The sequence below is a fragment of the Pteronotus mesoamericanus genome, unplaced genomic scaffold (assembly GCF_021234165.1).
Source record: "Pteronotus mesoamericanus isolate MK-2021 breed Mesoamerican mustached bat unplaced genomic scaffold, CSHL_Meso_final contig_50, whole genome shotgun sequence".
NCBI classification, from domain to species: Eukaryota; Metazoa; Chordata; class Mammalia; order Chiroptera; family Mormoopidae; genus Pteronotus; species Pteronotus mesoamericanus.
The window spans coordinates 10,238,028-10,258,592 of NW_026555186.1; the positions used below are offsets into that span (position 1 = coordinate 10,238,028).

The 20,565-nt window shown below is 41.2% G+C and overlaps 1 protein-coding gene across 2 annotated transcripts in view; it reads left to right on the forward strand.

Moving 5' to 3' along the window:
• Window positions 1-20,565, forward strand: part of SEMA5A (semaphorin 5A) — a 452,903-nt gene that overhangs the window by 141,524 nt on the left and 290,814 nt on the right. For both annotated transcript variants that reach the window (XM_054578336.1, XM_054578335.1), the window contains exon 3: window positions 8,586-8,783. In XM_054578336.1, coding sequence (XP_054434311.1) covers window positions 8,663-8,783 — 121 coding nt within the window. In that variant the 5' untranslated portion in view covers window positions 8,586-8,662. The remainder of the gene's footprint in view (window positions 1-8,585; window positions 8,784-20,565) is intronic.

Genomic DNA, 20,565 nt, shown 5'->3' on the forward strand with positions numbered 1-20,565 from the left:
ACCCATCCAAAAACAGCTGATGTTGCAGAGGTGAGAAATAGAGGGGGTTGGTCAGGGTAGGGAAGTGGGCGTGAGTCTAGATATGGATGAGTGAAATGTCAGAACATAGTGACAAAATGACAGATGAATTTTGGGAAGATGAAGGGAAGGAGGATGGTGGGTGAGTCCTCAGATCCTGAGTTGCGTGGCTGAGTAAATGGCGTAGCTCACTATTAGAGGAAATAGGCGTGGAGGAGACAATTGGCAAAGATGGATATCAGGTCACCTTTAGAGGACATACCTCTGCGTTATTTATGTGAAGATAACTCTTTTGATTTATGAGTTTGGATTATGTACAGAAGTTTTGAAGAGAGTTATAGATTTGGAAGTTACCAGTTTTTAGGAAATTTGTAATATCATGCAAGTTTGAAGAGAAAGGCCATTGAGAGTGTGTAGATTGAGGAGTAATGAGCCTTCAGGAGAGATTGGGGAACACCATCATTTAAGAGGAGAGCTCAGCAGTAAGAGTTATGGATGCAGTAGGAACACAAGGATATTCGGATGTTATTGAAACCAGGGAAGGGAGGGTTTCTGGAAGATATTCCGCAGAAAAGATCAGCGGGCACAGATGCCATGGAGCTGTTCAGCTGCATAGGCTCACCAGATTTGACAATCAGGAGGAGACCAGTGATAGCTGACCTCCTGATTGAGGGTGCTGATGGAAGGGTCTGTCCTTTTCTTTCTGCCACCACTGTGCACTTTGACATGTTGGCAAAGACATTGTGCTCCTAGTTCTGCTTATCTTAACTAAAAACAAATGAGAGCTATGAATGATAATTTTCACACATGAGAGTCATTTATAACTTGATCATCTTATTCTGTCCATGTGAGCTTCCTGCCCTGAGGAAATGACTCTGTAAAACCCTTTAGAAATTGTCTGTTGTTACCTCAAAGACCCACTATTTAAGTTTTCTTTCTTTGAAAAGACTCTTGTTGGTTTAGCTCACGCAGAAATAGGTTGAATGAACTTTCACTTAGTTTTAAAACCTGCTGACAGATAAAATTAATATTGCCTTTGTGTAAATAATAATTTTATCTAATGGACTTCATTTATTTTTATGGTTCCTTCAGGCGATCTGGAGCTAAACTAGGGGAAAAAGGCAAAAGTGTAATAACAATTCCCTTTGAAGAAAGATATAAAATAAGGTCACTGAAGCTGAACCATTATTAAAATGTATAAAATAGTTTAATGTTTGCTTTTTCCCATTTTATACCATGAGGTCATTTTATATAGCCATAAAATTCCATCTCATCTCCATTTGGATATGATGAGAATCTAGGAGTAACAAAACCAACTTCTTTGTTCACCTGAAGGTGGCAGCCAACAGCGCTACTATGGTTAATGGCAGTCGGTGTTTTCAATGAACACATCCTAAAAATGTTTCACTAATTCGTTGATGTTAAACCTCTTTTGGCTAGAACTTGGCAGTCAAGACACATGACTTAAAATATTATAGAAAGGATCTAATTTTTACAAAAAAATGTATGTAAAAATGGAAGATGTAGCATGTCTGGGTGAATATCTTTATTTTCCGTAGAGACTCAAGGTCATAACAAGAAAACTTGAATTTTACCTTATTTCCCAAAGAATAAAGTGTTCAGTTATTGTTTTTGAGAAAGGTTAGAAGAATCTTTTTCCTTGAACACTGTGCATCAAGTTTATTGTTTTATTGATTCTTCATTTAATCCCATTTCCTGCTCAATACCTAGAATATCTGAACTCTCACAAGAAAAGAACATAGGTCCATTCGATATGTTGATTCTAACCCTGAACACATCAGACTGATTGTCCTGGATCATTTTTTTCTGTTTCTTTAAACACTTTTAATTTGAACCCCTTCAGAAGCCATAGCTTCTGTCTTCTTCCTCTATTTAGAGGGAATTCCTCTGTGTTCTGGGTTTCCTGAGACTTTACTCCTGTTTTTATTTGATAATTATCAAAAGATAGATTTTTACTTGCTTGACTCCTATTAACTGTGACCTTGAAGTGTCCCCATTGGTCTCCTCATCTTTGCCTCCCTGTGTTGGTGTCCTGTTCTTTGCCCACAGGTGATATCCTTCAATGTGGTTGGTTGGTCATGATTCTCCCTACGACACTGCATGTTTCCATGCCAAGGGTTTGTCCCTTATTATTCATTCTGGAGACAAGTCTAAGTTTCTGGAGGTGATTTAGACTACCTGATCTTGTGGCCCTTAATCAGTGTGTGGTTTTACCAGTGTGAATGTTAAGACTGAACAAGCCTTGCAAAAAGCCAGGTGGTAGCTCACCAAAATGGCATGGCTGCCATGATACATTTGATCTTACCGTAGTAATCTCTGAGATTTCTTTAACTTGAGCCCTCATATCTCAGCTTCAAAGAGAAGAGAGAGATGGGTTGATTTCAACCTTCTCTTTCACCTCTCGAATTCACTGAGTCGTTGACATATTTCCTGTTTAGTATGTACCAGGGGAATGAACAAACCATTTTCCAATGGTATTAGCTCCGTGGTGAGGGATGGGTGAATCTCAAATGCTCAATAGTTCATCAGCTGTGTGATTTCTGATTCATTCCGACAACTCATTCAACATGTTGAAACGCATAAACTCGGGACTGTAACAACGTGTTCAACCCACAGCTGATTTATAATAAAAAGGAGAAGTCAAAACATAGGAACAGGAAAGGTTGTATGCCTATATGTGCAAACTTTGATGAGGAATTGTCCACTGTAATTGGCACATTGGGGGTCTTGGAAAAGACCTGCCCCTGTAAGTGTAGAAAGCAGAGGCCAACCTGTACCATGCCCAGTGGGAAGACTGGGGGCAGGTGTGGGACCCGCAGCATTAGCAACGTGCAGATGAGTATGCAAGACTGACTGAGGATCCTGACTAGGCCAGAGGGGCTGGAGGGATGCCTTTGCAGTAGGAGTAGTGGAGGTGGAATTTGGGTAGATGGTTGCTGGTGAAGGGGCACAGTGTTTTCTTTGGAGTGCAGTGGAGGAACCCGGGGAGTTTTTGAAGAGGGTTGGGCTGTTTACCTGGCAGCCGCTGACGGTTGTGCAACAGACACCATGTTTAGCTGTGCCAAGGTGTGTGAGGATGAGACCAGGCGGTGTGTTTGGGTGGACCATTTTGCGGTGGTTCTGCTGCTTTCAGTTTGGACTGCCACTTAATTCTGGGGGAATGGTTGGTTCATCAGGGCCTATGGAATAGGGCCAGGAGATGGGAAGAATGGATGCAAATACACACATTTCAGAAGAGTGTTCCATCCCCTTCTACAAATCCTAGCCCTGTGTTCCCAAAGTTGCAATATGCTATAACTTTGCATATTTAACAGGCACCAGTGTAACAGCTCCTCAGTTTGGCTTCCCCCCCTTTGAAGCTAAGCACCCTGCCGTGGGCTGGTATGGGGCCTGACTTCCTGCGTCCTGTCTGAGTCAGCTCACCTGGCTTCATTGTCCTCTCACCAGTGGAAGTACTGCTCTTTATGAACTCTCTGAAATGTGCCAATGGATCAAGCTACTTCCAACTTTATAGCAGATGTAAGACTCAGAGGAAACCCAGCCTCCTCTGAAAAGAAGTACATTAAGCTTATTTTTGGATCTGTTTCCATTAATAACTAGTTAGGCTTTGTTTCCAAAGCAAAACTTCTTGTGTAAGTGCTCATTCTTTTTTTTTTTTTCCTTCTTTTTTTAATCTGACAGAGTTTTTTAAACTAAGAGGAAACAGTTATTTTCTGTTCCCTAGAGCCTACTCATTTGCAGTGTGGGTGTGAATGGGAAATGTTATTTATTGCACATGCACTTATACAGACTTTTGCTTATTTAGATGGAGCTTATAGAGAGAGCCTCCCACATCAGGAAACTAAAAGGAAGGCTTCAGGCGTTTTGAAGTAAATGTAAAAAAGTGCTTCTATTTTGTAGCTGAAATTAGTTTGCTGTACGAAATCTTCCTATTGGCAAAATCATTTGTTTAGTATTAACTCACCTAATATATTTTTAATTTTTCAGGGGTGGTGGGATGAAGTTAGAACAACTTCTTTTGAAATTGATTCTTTGAAAATTTCTTCATAATATATTTTCCAGTGTAACAAATATATAGTTATAATTAATGTGACTTTTCATTCTTATTGAAGTTTTGCTGACACGACTCAATACAAGTTCAGCTGGGTGATTTATATAAGTGTATTTTAAAGTAATCTTTCTAGCGATGATAGCTTATTTAATTTCCAAAGAGGGAGAGGTGTTTTGATACACAAAAATTGGAGCTTCTCACCAGGGGCGATTGGCAGTGCTTGGAGACAATTTGGCAGTGCCTGACTGGCACACATGGGGAGGGGCTGCTACTGGCATCTAGCCAGGGATGCCCTAAATGCACCGAACAGTTCCCAGAACAAAGAGTGATATGGCTCTAAATGACAAAAGTGCTGAGATTGAGCTCTGAAAATCCCTGATATAATTTTGACCCCAGAGCTCCCTGATTCAGTGGAAGGTGGAATTGCACAGTCTAGGATGGAGGGCCTGCTATTTAGGGGTTAGCCTGTTAGAGCAGAGACACTCAGGGAGCAGTTAGCCTTGCATGGCCGATGCTCAGAAAAGCCCACTCTGTAAATGATGGTGAGTGCCTTCCTCTGGCCTCATACCACCAGGATTGTTTCTAGTATCTTTATTTTAAGAAAAAAGGTAACATGCTATGTATTCTGAAAATTACAAACTTCTAAAAATCACCTGTTCTCATTAAATGTTCTTCCCTCAGTTTTTCATGGCAAACATGCAATTTCATCTCATCACCATGGAGCTACGTGTCCCATTTTAGCAGCTCTTCCCCTTGACATGGCATCTCCTCCTTCTCTAATCATCGCTTCCCACATCCCAGGGAAGGGGCGATTCAGGCATGTCTGTTATTTTTCTCTACCTTTCCTTCAGGAGGCTGAGCTGCTAGAACTGAGGCGAGAGATCATGGCTGTTGTTAACTTTGGACGATTCCAATCAACAGTTGGTCTGTGGACTCATTTCTTAGGTAGCAGAAGGGAGTCTATGTTCACATGGGCCTGACACATTGAGGAACCGTACAAGAAATGAATTTGCTCTTAGTCCCTAGTTGACTTGAGCTCAGTCGGGGAGGTCAAGACAGGGCAGAGCCCCCCATCCGTCTCCTGATGGAGTGCTGCCTAGTGTAACCACTGTGGGTGCCAGGCATGGTGTAAATGGGAGTGTCATGCCTGCCACGGAGCTTGCACCTTCTCAGGGTTTACTGGCACTTTCATTATCATCCCGGCATTAACTTTTATCATTGCTGATTCATTTTGACCTGAGGCAGTGTTACTCTACCTCCAGGGGACGTGTGCAGATTCTCCAAAGGCCCTTGCTGTGAACAGAGCTAAGTTACATCTGAAGCTCCTAACAAGTGTTATGTTAAGACATGTCATTTGATGACATTGCATGTGTTAAGTCTCAGGTGAGAAGGGTAAGAAAAGACGGGCTGTTCATGTGTTTACCTCTAGACTGGAGTTCTAAAGCATTGCTCAGTTTTGCAGACTATGGCACATTTTCCAAGAGTGAAATTAATCATGCTTTAATTTTATAACCCAGGAAAAATATAACACCTGTGCCTTTACTGCTTCACTGTCCCTTACTGTGCATTGTGCCTGGGCAGGGATTGTGGACCCAACGGTGAGATGCCCCCTGGCTCCCAGTTTCCCTCTGCATCCCTTCCTCCACCTTCATGCTCAGGACCCCTCATTTCGACAGAAGCCACACTTGGCCTCATCATGATTTGCTGTCCCTACACTAGTTTTCTGCTCAATTTGAACATTTTCATCAATGGGAGCATTGAGTCAATGGGACTCAAAATGGGACTCAAAATCTGATGCATCCTAAACTTTTTTCTTCCTCTTTGTGAAATCTCACCACATATTCATGGGCACAGAACTTTAGAAGACAAGCCTGCTTTCATTCTTTCATGACCATGTTCTTTACTGGGACCCCAGTAGCTTCTACATTTTTTTTTTCTGGATCTTTTGTTTGATACCTCTGCTCCTGCTTAAATCTACAGCCTCTTCCCCACTAACCACTTCTCAGAAAAGATGCCACATTTAATGATCTGTTTTCTTGACACTAAAATGTTCCTAACTCTGATTGGTTAATGCTTCTCTGAGTTCATTGAATTTTCTTTGAATGCCTGGCATTCAAAGTAGCCACCCACATTTTAGCCCCCTTTTGCCCCTCCATTCCTTTTTGGTTTCTTCCTATATGAATTCTGTCTCTTGTTTTGTTGAAACCGTGACCTACCCTTACAAGCTGATCGTTGACTGTTCACTAACGCCATTGGTCTGCCTCATTGCGATGCAATGGACCAGGTCTCTTTTTAAAAAGTGTTATTTTTATATTTCAGCCTAACTTGATCTTCATTTTTGCTTGGTGAGCTATCTCTGATTTCCTTCTCATCTTTGTGTGGTGACTTTTAAAATTGCAGCTTTCTAAACAGATAAAAGATTTTCTTTAGCTCCTTTTCTCTTTTTCTTTTCTTTTTTTCACGCTTTCCCCTGGTGAATTTAACCACACCCATGATTTAACCCTTCTAAACAGTGTATGCAGTCTCTGACTTCTTTTTTTTCTGAGCACTCAGGCTGGATTTTCAGCAGCTTTTCCTTAAATATACTCTCAGCATCTTAAACCCAACATAAACAAAAATAAGGATAATAGTCTCCTCGGAACAAAATTCTTCAGTTGATCATCATATTGAACAAAATGGCATTACCGTCTTCACAGTCTCTTATATTCTCTGTCTTGAGTGTATCTGTGCCTCTTTGCTTTCTGTTCCCCCAAAGTTTGCAGATTAGAGTAACAATCATTTTATTTCATCTCACATTTTGGGGGTTAAGAATTTGGGCAGGATTCAACTGGATGATTCATATCCTCTCATACTTATTGAAGTCACTCAGTGGCTTTCATGTATATTCACATATCAGGTGCATTGGTGGGGATGGCTGGGAAGATGGGCTCAGTGGGTAATATCCCTAGGAGCTCCTAAATGTGGTCTCTCTAGCATGGCAGTCTCAGGGCACCTGGGGTCTCAGTGCCCAGAAAACATGTTCTAAGAGAAAAGAAGTAGAAATGGCCAGTCTCAGGGGCTGGGCTTAGAAACCAGCACACCATCAATTCTGTTGCATTTGACTGAGCCAACCCAGATTCAAGAGAAGGGTCCTAGTCTGACCTCAATGGGGGGAAGTTCAAAGAATCTGTCTCCCTCTTTAATTTGTCATACTTTTCAAACCCATTACTTTAAATGTTTGCCTGAATTTTTATTCACATTGACACCATCTGAAGTCACAGTTTCATTTATTTCTCTTCTAAACAATTGCAGTGTCTTCAGACGAACTTTTCCACCTCTGTACTCCTTTCTACCCGATTTCCAATGCACACTGTTGTAAGAATAATTTTATTAATATTTCTTCTAATGTAATATTAATATACTATGGTAGCTTGTTGCCTAAAAATAGAGAGCTCAGATTGTAGTATAGTTTACCTTCCAAATGTTAACCCAACCTACTCTGTGAGCTGCTTCCCACGGCATCTCCCTTTATATCCCCTGGTGTTTGGGTCAAGTATAGTAAACTCTTCCCAAAACACATTGCCTACTCCTTCCTCTTGCCCCTCGAGTGCCTCTTTTCACCCTCTTCCCTTGGCATGGAATGTACTCCCAGAAGCCTCCATCTGTTGAAATCCTCTTTATCCTCCAGTATTAAACGCAAAGGCTAGCTCCTCCGGGGACACACCCTGAATCCCTCTAAATAGCGGCAGGACACTCTCACCACTCCCACCGCTCTCCTGCTTCTTTTTAAAATGGATTTCTAACAACCTCGATTGTAGTTATTTTTACAAGCCTATCTCATTTTAAAGCTTATTAATCTTTTAAATTATTCATAATCTTTCAAGTATCAACACTCCCAGCATAGTAATTTCATCTCACCCAGTGGGTGCTCAATATAGAGTTCATTTGATTGAGGCTTGGTCTCTAGCCAGAATCTTTGCAGGCGCGTCATCTATAAATTTCAAAGGGTAAATTCACCAGATGTGGACAATTTTTAAGAGCCGGGTATCATATTATTAATCAGTTTATTCATAAAGGACAATGATCATGACCTATTAAATGGGGCCTTTTGAATCTGAAAAAGGAAGGGCTGGCTTCTTAGGGTTTTCACATGCAGATCTGTGTTTGCATGAGGAGGGGAGGACAATGTTCCAAGGGAAAACCAATCAATGGTCACAGTCCTTACACTGCGTTCCTTAGAAGTAACTATAATGTCTTGGTAGAGCTTACACTTGAACACTTTTCCTTTGAAAATAAATGGTTTGTCTCATAAAAGTATTGTGAGAAAAAGAGGTCCTTATTGAGACACACATATACTCATATATCAGCTAGAAAAACATCCACTTGTCTAAGCCCTGGAAGTTCTTTTTCTTTTATTTTATATGTTTTTAAAGGTAGTGGCAGGACACTATGAGAAAACGACCACCCAAAAACCTGAACTTGTTTTCATCCAGTTGTTGTCCTTTCTGTGTTTTAGGCACTTTTCCCACATGACGGGAAGGCGAGCTTCTGGTTAGAAGAAAAGCGTGCAGAGTCAGACACCTCCTACTCACCATGAAGGGGACCTGTGTCATTGCATGGCTGTTCTCTAGCCTGGGCTGGTGGAGACTCGCCCAGCCTGAAACAGACGCTTCTCAGTGCCAAAGAGCAGAGCACCCGGTCATTTCCTATAAAGGTAAGGGGCAAGCATGCTCCGGTTGCCAAGGCACCCCTTAAATGCACTTTCCCTACTCAGTGACAGAGAACAGCAGTGCGTATTGCTTTATTATTCTGTGACTCTTGTTTTAGACATTGTTGAAAATAGGAGCAAAGATGCAAAAACCTTCATCTAGAAACAGATGAGTATCTCAAGAAGAATCCGCGACCAGAGTTATCACAGATAAGAAAGTCCCAGTGTTGAGACCCCCTTTAGTTAACAGGTGCTGGAAACATAATAGGCATTAGAACCAGGGGATAAAAATATGACCCGCAGAAATAACACCAGAAGACAAGGAAAGCAGCCCCAACCAGATGGCCCAGTTGGTTAGAGTGTTGTACCGTGCACCAAAAGGTTTTGGGTTTGATCCCTGGTCAGAGAATGTACCTGGCTTGCAAGTTCAATACCTGGTCAGCACAGTACGCCTATGGGTGGCAACCAATTGATGTTTCTCTCTCTTCCCCCGTCTCTGTCTCTCTCTTCCTCTCCCTCCCTCCCTTCCTTCCCTTTATTCTCTTTCTAAAATCAATAAACATACCCTTGGGTGAGAATAAAAAAAAAAGAAAACAAAAGTTTCTTTACCTCAGCATTTCCCAGCAAAGCCTTAGTCTTGCCACAAAACGTGATTTTTGCCTCTCTCTGGCATCGTATGGCAGACAGAATTAGTTTAATGTCTCTGGTGTCTCCATGGATCTATAGGATTAATTAATTAGAATATATTTATTTTTTCATTAGTCAAAGTTTATATAGGGTTCTTTTTACCCTTGGCACTTAGTGTTCAGGAAGAAAAACAAATGTCTTTATTCCTGTCTCATTGAACTCGGTTATATTATCAAGCTCACCATAATTATTCAGTCATTGGATTTTAATAATCCATCCAATAGTTTTATGCTTTAAAAAATTGTATTTATTGATTTTTGAGAGAGAGAGACAGACAAAGACATCGATCCATTGCTCCATCCATCTACCCACTCACTGGTTTACTCCAGCATGTGCCCTGACTGGGGATTGAACCCAAAACCCTGGCACATCCAGATGACAGTCAGCTAACTGAGATCCCTGGCCAGAGCCAATAGTTTTATGTTTTGTTACTTTTTAAACTTTGTATCGTGAAAAATTTCAAACTGAAAAGAATAGTTTAAGGAACACCCAGACTCTGCATTTATTAATTGATGGCCCATCTGTTTGCTTTTAAATCCCCACTTACGGTCCACCCCACACCCACCAAATCATTTTGAAGCAAATTGAAGAGATCTTATTTGTAACATTTGAATTGATGACTGTCAAAGAAAAAGAATTCACAATAGCATTGTCATATCAAACAGACAGAATTCCAGAAAAATAATTCCATAACATCACCAGACATTTAGTGAGTATTGTGAGATCTCCAATGGTCTCGTGGCTACTTATGCATTTTTGTAACAGTTGGATTGACTCTAAATGGAGTTCCTGCATTGCAGTTGGTGGAGTATCTCTTGAGTCTTTTTAATCTTTTACTGTTTTTTTGTTGTTGTTGCTCCTTTTGCAAATCAATTATTTTTTTTTAAATCTAAGTTCTTTGTACTATAGAATTTCCCACAGCCTAGATTTTGCCAAATGCATCCCACTGGCATTTGTCTGCCTTGAATATGTCTGTAAATATGTAGTGATCAAGAGGCTGCTTAGATTGAGGTTCACATCTTTTTGCCTATGCTCTGTCATGAATGGTGCTGTGTCCTTCCATCGGAGGCAGATAATAACTCGGTGTGAAATTAGCAGGGAGTGGTGATCACTGCCTAAATCTACTGATTCATTCATGAGGCAAACCTGGGGTTTCCTCATTTTATTATTCTTTCTTTATTTGATGGCAAGGATATTTCTATGTATCCCTCACTCTCCCTATCCTCGCTATCTTGTTTGACGATCCTGAGGATACAGCTTATATGGGAGCGATGGAATAAGAGCTGTCCCCTACCCTCCATCAGTTTTTTTTAAAGAGACTATTAGTTGGTTGTCTGCCATTGCCCAAAGAGGAAAAATAAGATGTTATATTTGCTTTTTGTTTCTTTTTCTTATTTTGATTATTAGAATTGTTATTAATACATGGATTTCGAGGGTTGATCTATGTTAAGCAATCACAGCTTTTGTCCTTACATATGGTGAAATCGTTGCATTTCAAGCCCCTAGAAGCCTCTTGAACCTGGCTCCTGAATTGTTCTGACACCACCCATGTTGCCTCTGCTAGCTTGCTGACTCTCTGAGACAGCAAGATGTTCCTATCTCCTCTTAGACATTTCCTCCCATAGATCTGACAACCACCTATTTTTGGCTCATTTTGTGTGAAGGCTCTCAGCTAGGTGTTTTGAACTGAGGAAAACATTTTACAAACATGCACCATAAGTTCTTCTAGGTAGTTCCAACTCATCTCCAGGACTGTAAGGTTTTTCGAACCTCTTCCATCTTATGTCTACATCATTCTCTCTTGTACACAGAATCCTAAGTCTCTGCAGGCCAATATAATATTCCTTTGCCTTTTCCTGATATAGACATGTATTTGTATCAGAATAACAGTTTCATGCAACTCTAGGCTCATTGACTACTGAAAACCCTATAAGATGATTTTCTTCTTTTAGTTGTCAGGGTATAAATTTCATTGGGGAAGTAAAGCAAAATCTCTGCCTTGAAATCACTTGAAATTATTTCCTCTTATATGGTTATGCCAACTCAAAACCCAACCTCTGCTGAATTTTGCTTTTAATTTCTAGAGATTTTAAAAACTTATATTAATTACATTGTATTATATCAAAGTCAAATTCATGAGAGAAGGATGTTCAAAGAAACTAGCTTTCTTCTCTCTTGTTCACTCTCTGCTTTTAGCTAACCTTTTACTTACAGCTTATGGTTAACGCTTCTTTTTAAATGCAAACATACACACATATTCTTGCCCCCCCTCTTTCTTAGACAAAAGGTTACAGACAGACAAACATTTCTCTATGTAACATTTTTTAACATAATGATATATCCTGGAGGGTACTCCTTAGTAGTGTAGATTTATGTCATTTCTTTTTAGAGCCACATAGCTCCCTGCTATGTGATCAACACAGTTCAGGTTTCCTGTCATTTCTGATCATGGATACTATTGCAATGAGTAGTGTCTCTTGCAAACAAATTTCAATATTTTTGCAAGAGTACCATTGAGAGACATTGCTAGAATTGGGATTGCTACGTCAAGAGGTAAATGTATTTGTGGTTTGCTAGATGTTGCCTGATTTCCATTCATGAAGGTTGTGTCATTTTGTATTCTCCTTGCCCTGGATACAAGTATCTGTTTCCCACCAATCTTTTCCAGAGTATACTGTTAGGCTTTGGGATTTGGGCTAATCTCATAGTTCATAAATGGTATCTCAGCTTAGGTTTAATTTGCATGTTTTTAATTAGGAGTGAATGCACAACAAACATTTAATTGGTGCCTATTATGTACCAACGTCTGTGCTAAATATTGATGAGCTAGAGGCAAAAAACACAGCCTCTATTAAGATTTTAGAATACCTTCAGGAATGTAAACCAAAAGGATCACTGCATTACATTTTATTAAGGGTCCTAATGGGTGTCATTGCTGGGGGCTGTGAGGACTCTAGGGTCCTAGGAGAGGGGCATCTGAACGACAGCCCAGGCTGAAGGAGTGTGGTTAAGGAAAGTTTCTAGGATGAGGCAATGCCAGAACTGAATCACAAATGATGATCAGAAGGTGTTTGTGAATCTCACAAAAGGGGAAGAGTTCTCGGGGGAGAAGAACCAATGCATCGGTCCTGAAGGGAGGGAGGGGAGCATAGTACACATTGCAAGCATCATATATAGTGCATCATGAGATCTTAGTCTAAGTTTTAGAGAGGACATAGAGGGAGATGAGGTTAATGGGGTTTCACAATGTAAGGTGCTGAAGAGCATCTTGAGAAGCCCCTCATATATCTCAACAGGCTCAGCTTGGAGGATGGCAAAAGGGTGGCAGGGAAACCCAATTCTGAGCCTGCTGCTGTGATCAGAGGGAGCAGTAAGGAGGAACGGGGCTGAAGGAGTGGTAGCAGAATTGGGAAGAATTGGGTGAACTCCAGAAATTTGAAGGCTTTTTTTTTCATTAATGATTGAATGGGTATAGGGGGAGAAGGAAACACCAAGTATGACCCCCAAGTTCTTGGCTATTTATTCCATATGGAAGAAAGACAGGGAACCAGATTTGAGGGATGTTGATGGTTTTAAATGAAGAAAGCGGAGTTTTTACCTGCCATCAGATGGAGTTATCTGTTTGAGAACACGGCATCATGAGAACCAAGAATGAAGGACTTTTCAAGAGGGAGATGGCCATCACAGTATTCAGTGATGTAGAGTTTAAGAAAGATGTAGGCCAGAAGGTAGAGTGACAAACTCATCCTGGTTTGCCCTGGACTTCCCTGGTTTCACATTGAAAGTCCTCTGTTCCGAGAAAACTAGGACAGAGGGTCACCCTCCTAGAAATTCTGTAAGCAATGATATTTTAGTTTCCTAGTGCTGCTGTACCAAAGTACCACAGACTGGGTGGCTTAAAACAAGAGAGACATCTTTTACAGTTCTGCAGGCTAGAAGTCTAAAATCAGGTGTCAGCAGGGCCATGCTTTCTCTGAAGGCTCCAGGGGAGAATCCTTCTTTTCCTCTTGTAGCTCTTGATGATTTGCTGACATTCCTTGGCATGTAGACTCATCACTCCGATCTTTGGGTGACATAGTCTCTCTGTGTCTTTTTTTCTCTCCTCTTCTTATTAATGACCCCAGTCATACTGCATTTAGGGGCCACCCTAACCCAGCATGACTTCATCTTCACTAGTTACATCTGCAGAGACCATATTTCTGAATAAGATCACATTCACAGGCATCCAAGGTTAGGATTTTGACCTACCTTTTGGGGACACACAATTCAACCCATAACAAATAGCATTTAGCCCAGCAGCTTTAGGGCAGTGCAAGAGGAGCAAACTCGATGCTGATGAGTGGAAGGATAAACATGGGAAGGATAAAAGAAATAGATATAAAAGGAGAGAACTATTGTGTCAGCCAGCAGGGACATGAGGACAGGGGATGGCTTTTAAGAGAGCATTACTTAGTCATCCTTAAATGGTGATGAGAAGCCAGCTGATGCAAGAGGCTGAAGAGGGAAGGACAGGGGAGATAATTGATTGGGCAAAGTCCTGGCTGTAGGTGGGAGTAGGATACTGGGCACAGGCGGGGGATTAGCTTACAGGAAGCGGACTCCACCTCCAGTGAGGTGGGGAGAGAGTGGCTAGGGCACCCAGGATGCAGAAAAGTTAGAGGGTGGGGGTGGCTGGAAGGGAAGGTAGTTCCTGAGAACCTTCATCTCAGCTGAGAAGGAGTAAGCAGGCCAAGGGCCAAGAGTATGGGGGTTTTAGGAAGGAAGTGCTTCTCTGAAGAAGGGATGAAACATGACCAAAAACACACACAAAGATTCCCTGTGGATGGTAACAGCTCATTCTGTCCTTGAAGTGGCTCATGTCACAGCTGAGCGGGTGGCCACCGATAGCCTGCATGTCCCCTTCTCTCTAACACAGTACTCTTCAAGAGAGTTTGAGAAAGCAGGATGAAACACTGATAAGGAAGAAATAACAGGAGGACTGGGTAATCTTGACTTATAAAATCTTGATTTCTGTGTACATTTATAACTTCACGATTCAGGGTGATAACACTGGAGGTGCTCTGCGCAAGAGGCTGTTAGTGAAGTGGACCAGATACGGTAGCAGTGTCTTACTATAGCTAAGCACATTGTATTGAAGTCTTTTAAAAAATATTTTATTTATTTTAAAATTTAAAAAAAATTTAAATTTGTTGAGGTAACATTGATTAATAACATTATATAAATTTTGGGTATAAAATTATGTAATACAACATCTGTACATTGCATTGTGAGCTCATCACCCAGAGTATGGTCTCCTTTCATCACCTGGCCAGGCAGGTATATGGAATCAGGATGCTGGCAGTACCATTTTATCTCAGCCTCAGTAAAATATCTGCCACTGTGGACTTCTCCTGTCTGGCGGAGTTCATTGCTCAACACGCTGTAACAGCTTGCTGTGTTTGCAAAGTTACTCCTCGACTGCATGTTCTGGAATATTTATCCCAGATTGTGCAGGGCCTGCTAAAACACCCTGATCTATTACAGACACACCATTCACACTTAATGCCCTTGTCTGTTCCAATAAAGAGGGGGGAAAAATAGTGACTCTTCAGGACAGCGTGTTTCTCAGCATGCTTATTGCCTCTCATAACGATCTCCGAAATGAGTTTTAAATGTTTAATGTTCACTTAGGTAATAGTGCCAGATTCTGCTTTGGTTTCTTTATTGATTAAAGTTTACCCAGCTATTTAGAGAGTGTGCTCCAGTTATAGGAATTGGTTTATGGGGAGCAGTTTTATTCAATACAGTAAATACAGAGAAGACCACTGGTGGAGTGAGTCATGCCACACTCAGGCTTTCTTTGCCTTGGACTTTTACTGTCATGACTAATTTGGAGGCCTCCCTTCAGTGCCATAGCTGGCAGCTCTTGATATCAATGCCTGAAGTCACTCCTGCCTGCAGAATCAGCCAGGGCACTATTAATGCCAATCTTAGGTCCCTGAGATCTTTGACTCGTTGGTGTTCTTGTTGAATGTTTTCCTATGTTAGGATCATTGATCGGCCTGAGGGTTGTTTTGGAACTTATTTTGGAGGATCTATATGGACACTTGATAAAGTATTAGCAACCGTTGCCCCCTGATCTTGGGAAGGGCATCTGAAAGAATCAGAATGGGTATTCTAGCTGGGACCATCACTGGGGCGGGACTTGGCCCTTGAACTTAAGCAGTTGCCTTTATCCCCACATGGAGTCAAAGGTGATTGTAAGAATCGTGACTGAAAGGTTCCAACATAGAATCCTAAACTTGACTTCTAGTCTGGTATCACAGGATGAGTAATTATTTTTCATGGATACTGCATTTTTCTTTTGAATCATATGATTATATTCCACTGTATATATGTCATTATTTTGTTGTGTTGACAACAGAAATATGTGATTTGTTTTGTAACTCTCTGTTGACTCTCCCTTGTGTTAACTTCCTGGGACCCCAGCCTGTCCCACCTCTGAGAGGCTGTCTTCTGCCAGTTTGTAAGGTGGCCACGTCCACATTTCCTTTTGCCCCATTAACTGACAACCTGCCCTTTGTCTGCCTCTTACTTTTCTTCACTTGACTTTCTCATAGTCTCTGGAGCCCTTCTTTTGGCTGGAGAAAGTGTAGCCTGGGCAGCAGCAGTCACCCTCGAAGTCAGAGTGAACTAGCCTTCTAGAAAACAGTGATGGAGACACTGGGAGGAGCCCCAAGAAACCTTTTCTGTGCCATGGCTCCATATATGTCCCATGCCCCCAAGCAAGTCCCATGGCTCCATACCTGTCCTGTGGCCCCATGAACGTCCCATGTGTCCATGCCCATCCCATGGCACAGCATTTCCTCTCCGGGTTTTGGCTGTCTGGTGCCCAGTGCCCCGGACAGTCATGGTGCTGGTTGGATTTCTTCTCTAGTTTCTAGGCCCCTCATCATCACAGCCGGAGCGGCAATAAATGATTTCTAGAGTCTCTGTAAGAGTTCAGAGTCTTTGACTATGTCAACCTTGATTAAAATTGTTAGTATTTCTTTGTGTTCATCTACTCTCAGAACTGCCATTTGACCTTTATAAATCACATGTATATATGACTTCATGACAGTGGCCTATTTTCTACATGGAAGAATAGGACATTTATTTGAATTAAAAAACAGATGGCATGAAATTGATTTTAATTTTAATGTTTTATATAAATCCTATTAAAGTATAGCAATACACCAATAATTGTGGAAAACAACCTTGAACTCAATGCTTCTCTCTGTAAATTTATATAAACCGAGTGTGGTTCTCTTTGGTTTCATAACAAGAGATGAGTTATTCTCCTGTGAACTGGGGAAGAAAAGTGTAGTTTGTATCCTTAAAAAGTCCATTGTTCCATAAATATATTGACTTTTGTTATGCATGTGACTGAATGTTTCATATAATATAATGTCAGAATCACATGGGCAGATTATTTGAACCAGTTTGCAAGTGAAGTAACTAAGGAACAAGCACACTGCCTGTTTTTTCATATAAAAACTGCATTTGGGAATACATTTTTGATTTTAAAGTCTGTTGCTAGTCAGCTATCTGAAAAAAAATGGAATATTTAAAAAGATACCACTTTTCAATTTTTAATGTAGGGCATATCATGATTATTCATAAATGCACAGAGGTGTTAGTGGTTTTACACTGCATTTTCCTCTAACACCTCTATATGTTATTCATTGAGTAAACTGATTCCAGTACCTGCATTATACTTTGATGTTGTTATTGATCTTTGACTGATGAGACCCAAGATGATCCTTGTTGTATGTTTTTTATAAATAATGATTAGCTTCTGAAAGTGATTTATTGAGTTTTGAGAATTATCAATAACTTTTGTATTACTTTTGGTTTCTAGGGCCACTAATGAAATAATTTGTGAATGAACATGTATATTTTATATTAAGGTAAAATTTTCATTTTTTGATTGATTTGTCTCGGTGGGGAAATAGTTCTTATTATTTTAAGACTGCAAATGGAATACTTTATAAGGGAAGTAGTTCAATGTGATTGCATTAAAACTGGGAATAAGATTTTGTAAAGTTAGTGTCAGGATTTTGATTTAAAACATTCATTTCATTTGGCCTCAAATGGTATGCTATTGTGTTTTATTTATCTTTGAACATATTATAGTCTTTCTAAGCATTAAATGGGTAATTTATCTGTTTCTCACACTGAAGGTAGATAAAAATCTTGTCCTTATTTTATATATAAAGGAGAAGTCGGAGAGTAAATGTAGGGTGGATAAAGTTTTAATTAGGCAGTATTTTTCTTAGATTTATGACCTCTGTCTTCTCCTATGAAGGCAAGGTAAGCAACCATGGTTACATTTGAGAGACAAAGTATTACGCCAACTCCAGGAGACAACAGTGTTGAATTTTTCCTATTACCAATGTGACAAAGAAAATACTCCAGTGAGGTTTTTAAATCTAATTTAGTTAGTTTACTAATTTAATTAACACCTTAACTTTTGATTTTCCAGAAGGTGTTTTGTTACTGAGTTAGAAAGGGCCAGACCAGAGGTGGACTCGAGCTTTCAGAGGAGTTGCGTTTGATTTCTCTTTGCTTTCCCACTTCCTGCATGTGGCTCGGGGCTGATCACATGTCTTGCATGAGGCAGGAAACATTCTTACTCATAATTAAGAGCTCAGCGACCTATGCTAAGTGCCAGAATGAATAGATTCTTCCAATCCACAGGATGACAAGTTGCAGGAAAGCAGTTTGACCATTCCTACCTTGAAAGTGCCCTGGGCGTGTGTGAGGTAGACTGCACACCCTATTAACTGAAATCAATGAGGCCAGACCCTGGCACCAGGCATGGCTAACAGAGTGCTCCTTGTAGCTCTCAGAAGGTAACTAAAAATTGTCATTCTCATTTGTATTTTTGACTTTTTGCCACTGTATTCCCTGGCTTCACCACACAGAATGTTTTAGCTTCTGCTTGTTTGATGATAAAAGCAGAGGTCCAGTTCATTAACAATTCAGTCGATATTTGCTGAGTGTATGTTATGTGCCAAAGATGGTTTCAGTCATGGGGGTTACCCCAATAAGCACAAAAGGTAGAAATCTCCGCCTATGCTGAGTTTACATTCTATTGGGGGAGATGGACAATGTTAGATGATATATGGTGATAAGGGCTGAAAACAACTCCAAAGCAAGGAATGGGTTAAGTGGTGGAGGGTCTTCTAGGTTTCATTAAGGTAACCAGGTGTGCCAGACATTTACCTGTTGCCTCTCAGCCCCACCTCACCCTTTTTGATTCTCTGTGCTACTGGTCAGGGAGACAGAAGAATTTTTCAGGCTCCCGTACCAGCTGGGTTCCTATTAGGATGTGTGAATGGGGGGAACCAGCAGTTACTGAAGAGGCTGAGAAAGAGGTCACGTCGATGCCTCCAACTGCACAGCTGAGGATCGAAGGGCAGAGGCGGGGCTTTTTGGCAGTTCCTGCTGGAGTCACAGCTGGAGAAGAGCAGGGCACAGGGACAGGGTGTGGGCTCCAGCCCAGCTTGTTAGCAGCTGCTCATCTCTGTGTGTCATGCACGCTTCCTTTTGGGTCTCCCAGGCCCTGTCCTTCATTTCTTTGCTGTATGAGTTCTTACAATATCTTTACAACCAATTCCCTCTGTAAAATTTTCTCTATTTGAGGTACCTATGTTGGCTTCTGTCCTTCTGGCTGGATTGTGAGTTTTACAAAGGACCCATTGAGTAAGGAGTTAAAAGAGGTAAGGGGGCAAACCATGTGGATAACTGAGGAAAGAGGGTTCTGGCAGAGGGAAGAGCAAGTGCAAAGGCCCTGAGGTGGGGCCATGCATCCCAATTTTGAGTTGCAGCAAGCAGGTAGGTCATCATGACCGGAATGAAGTGAATCTCAGAAGAGGGTAATAGAGATGAGGTCAGATGGGATAATAGGGACCAGGTCCTATAGGGCTTTTAGGAATTTTTTTTATCTTGGGTGAGGTGGGAAGCCACTGGATGATTTTGAGTAGAGGGACAATGCGACATGATTGAAATGGGCCAGCTGGCTGCTGTGTTTAGGATAGACTGAGCTGTGGGTAGGTGGGTCGGATGCAGGGCAGAGACTAGTTTGGGGGCTGGTGAATAACCTAGACTGGAGATGGCAGTGGCTGGGAGGAGGGTATTATCAGCGGACACAGGGAACTGTGGTCGTATTCTGCATATAGCTCATTTTGGAAATCCAGTTCAAAGTTTTTCTTTTCAGGTTGTATATATACTGTAAAAGAAAGAAGCAGGCGAGGTTGACTCTAAGGCTTTTGATTTGAGCAATTGGAAGAGAGGAGGTGCTGTTTACTGTGATGAGGAAGACTGTAAGAGAGTCACATTTGGAGGGGTATCAGGAGCTCCATTCTGGACACGTTAAGTATGAGATGGTTCTTTGACATCTGGGTGGAAATGACAAGTAGTCAGTTGCTTATACAAGTCTGGAGTTCTTGGCTGAAGGTAGGCATTGAGAGTTATTAATATATAGCTATCATTTAAAGTCATAGACTGGATGCAGTTTCTAGGGGAAAATGTGGAGAAAGAAAAGAGAGGAGGTCTATTGAGTGAGCCCTGAAGTCATTCAGAGAATAGAGTTTGGAGAGATGAGAGAGCAAATAAGATGGAGAAGGGGAGTCAGATACCTGGAAGCTGAGTGAAGAAAGTGTTTCCTTTGCAGTCACCTAGTGGGCTAAATCTGGAGCCTTGGCTCTGAAGACCAGAAAGCAGGAGGCTGATACTAATTTGCTAACGAGAAAGGAATACTAAGGCACTGACGGGCCCGGAGTTTCTAAGCCAAGCCTGGGCTCCACTGGTTGGAGGAATATCTGTCAGATACTTCCGATTACCATGGACATGTGCCACATATTTTGAATCCGAATATCCCTTGAATGATGGCTAAAGAAAGAATTGCCCTAGTAATCTTTAAGAAACAATATTGTATGAGGTTTGTACCTCTAAAAAGAGAAAGCTCAGAAGTTGCCCTGGTACTCAAAACAGGCATTAGTAGCCAGCTGGGAGGAATGGAGAGAACAATATGGTCAGGAAACCAGGGGCTGGGTTTGTGTCCTGTGACTTAGTAATT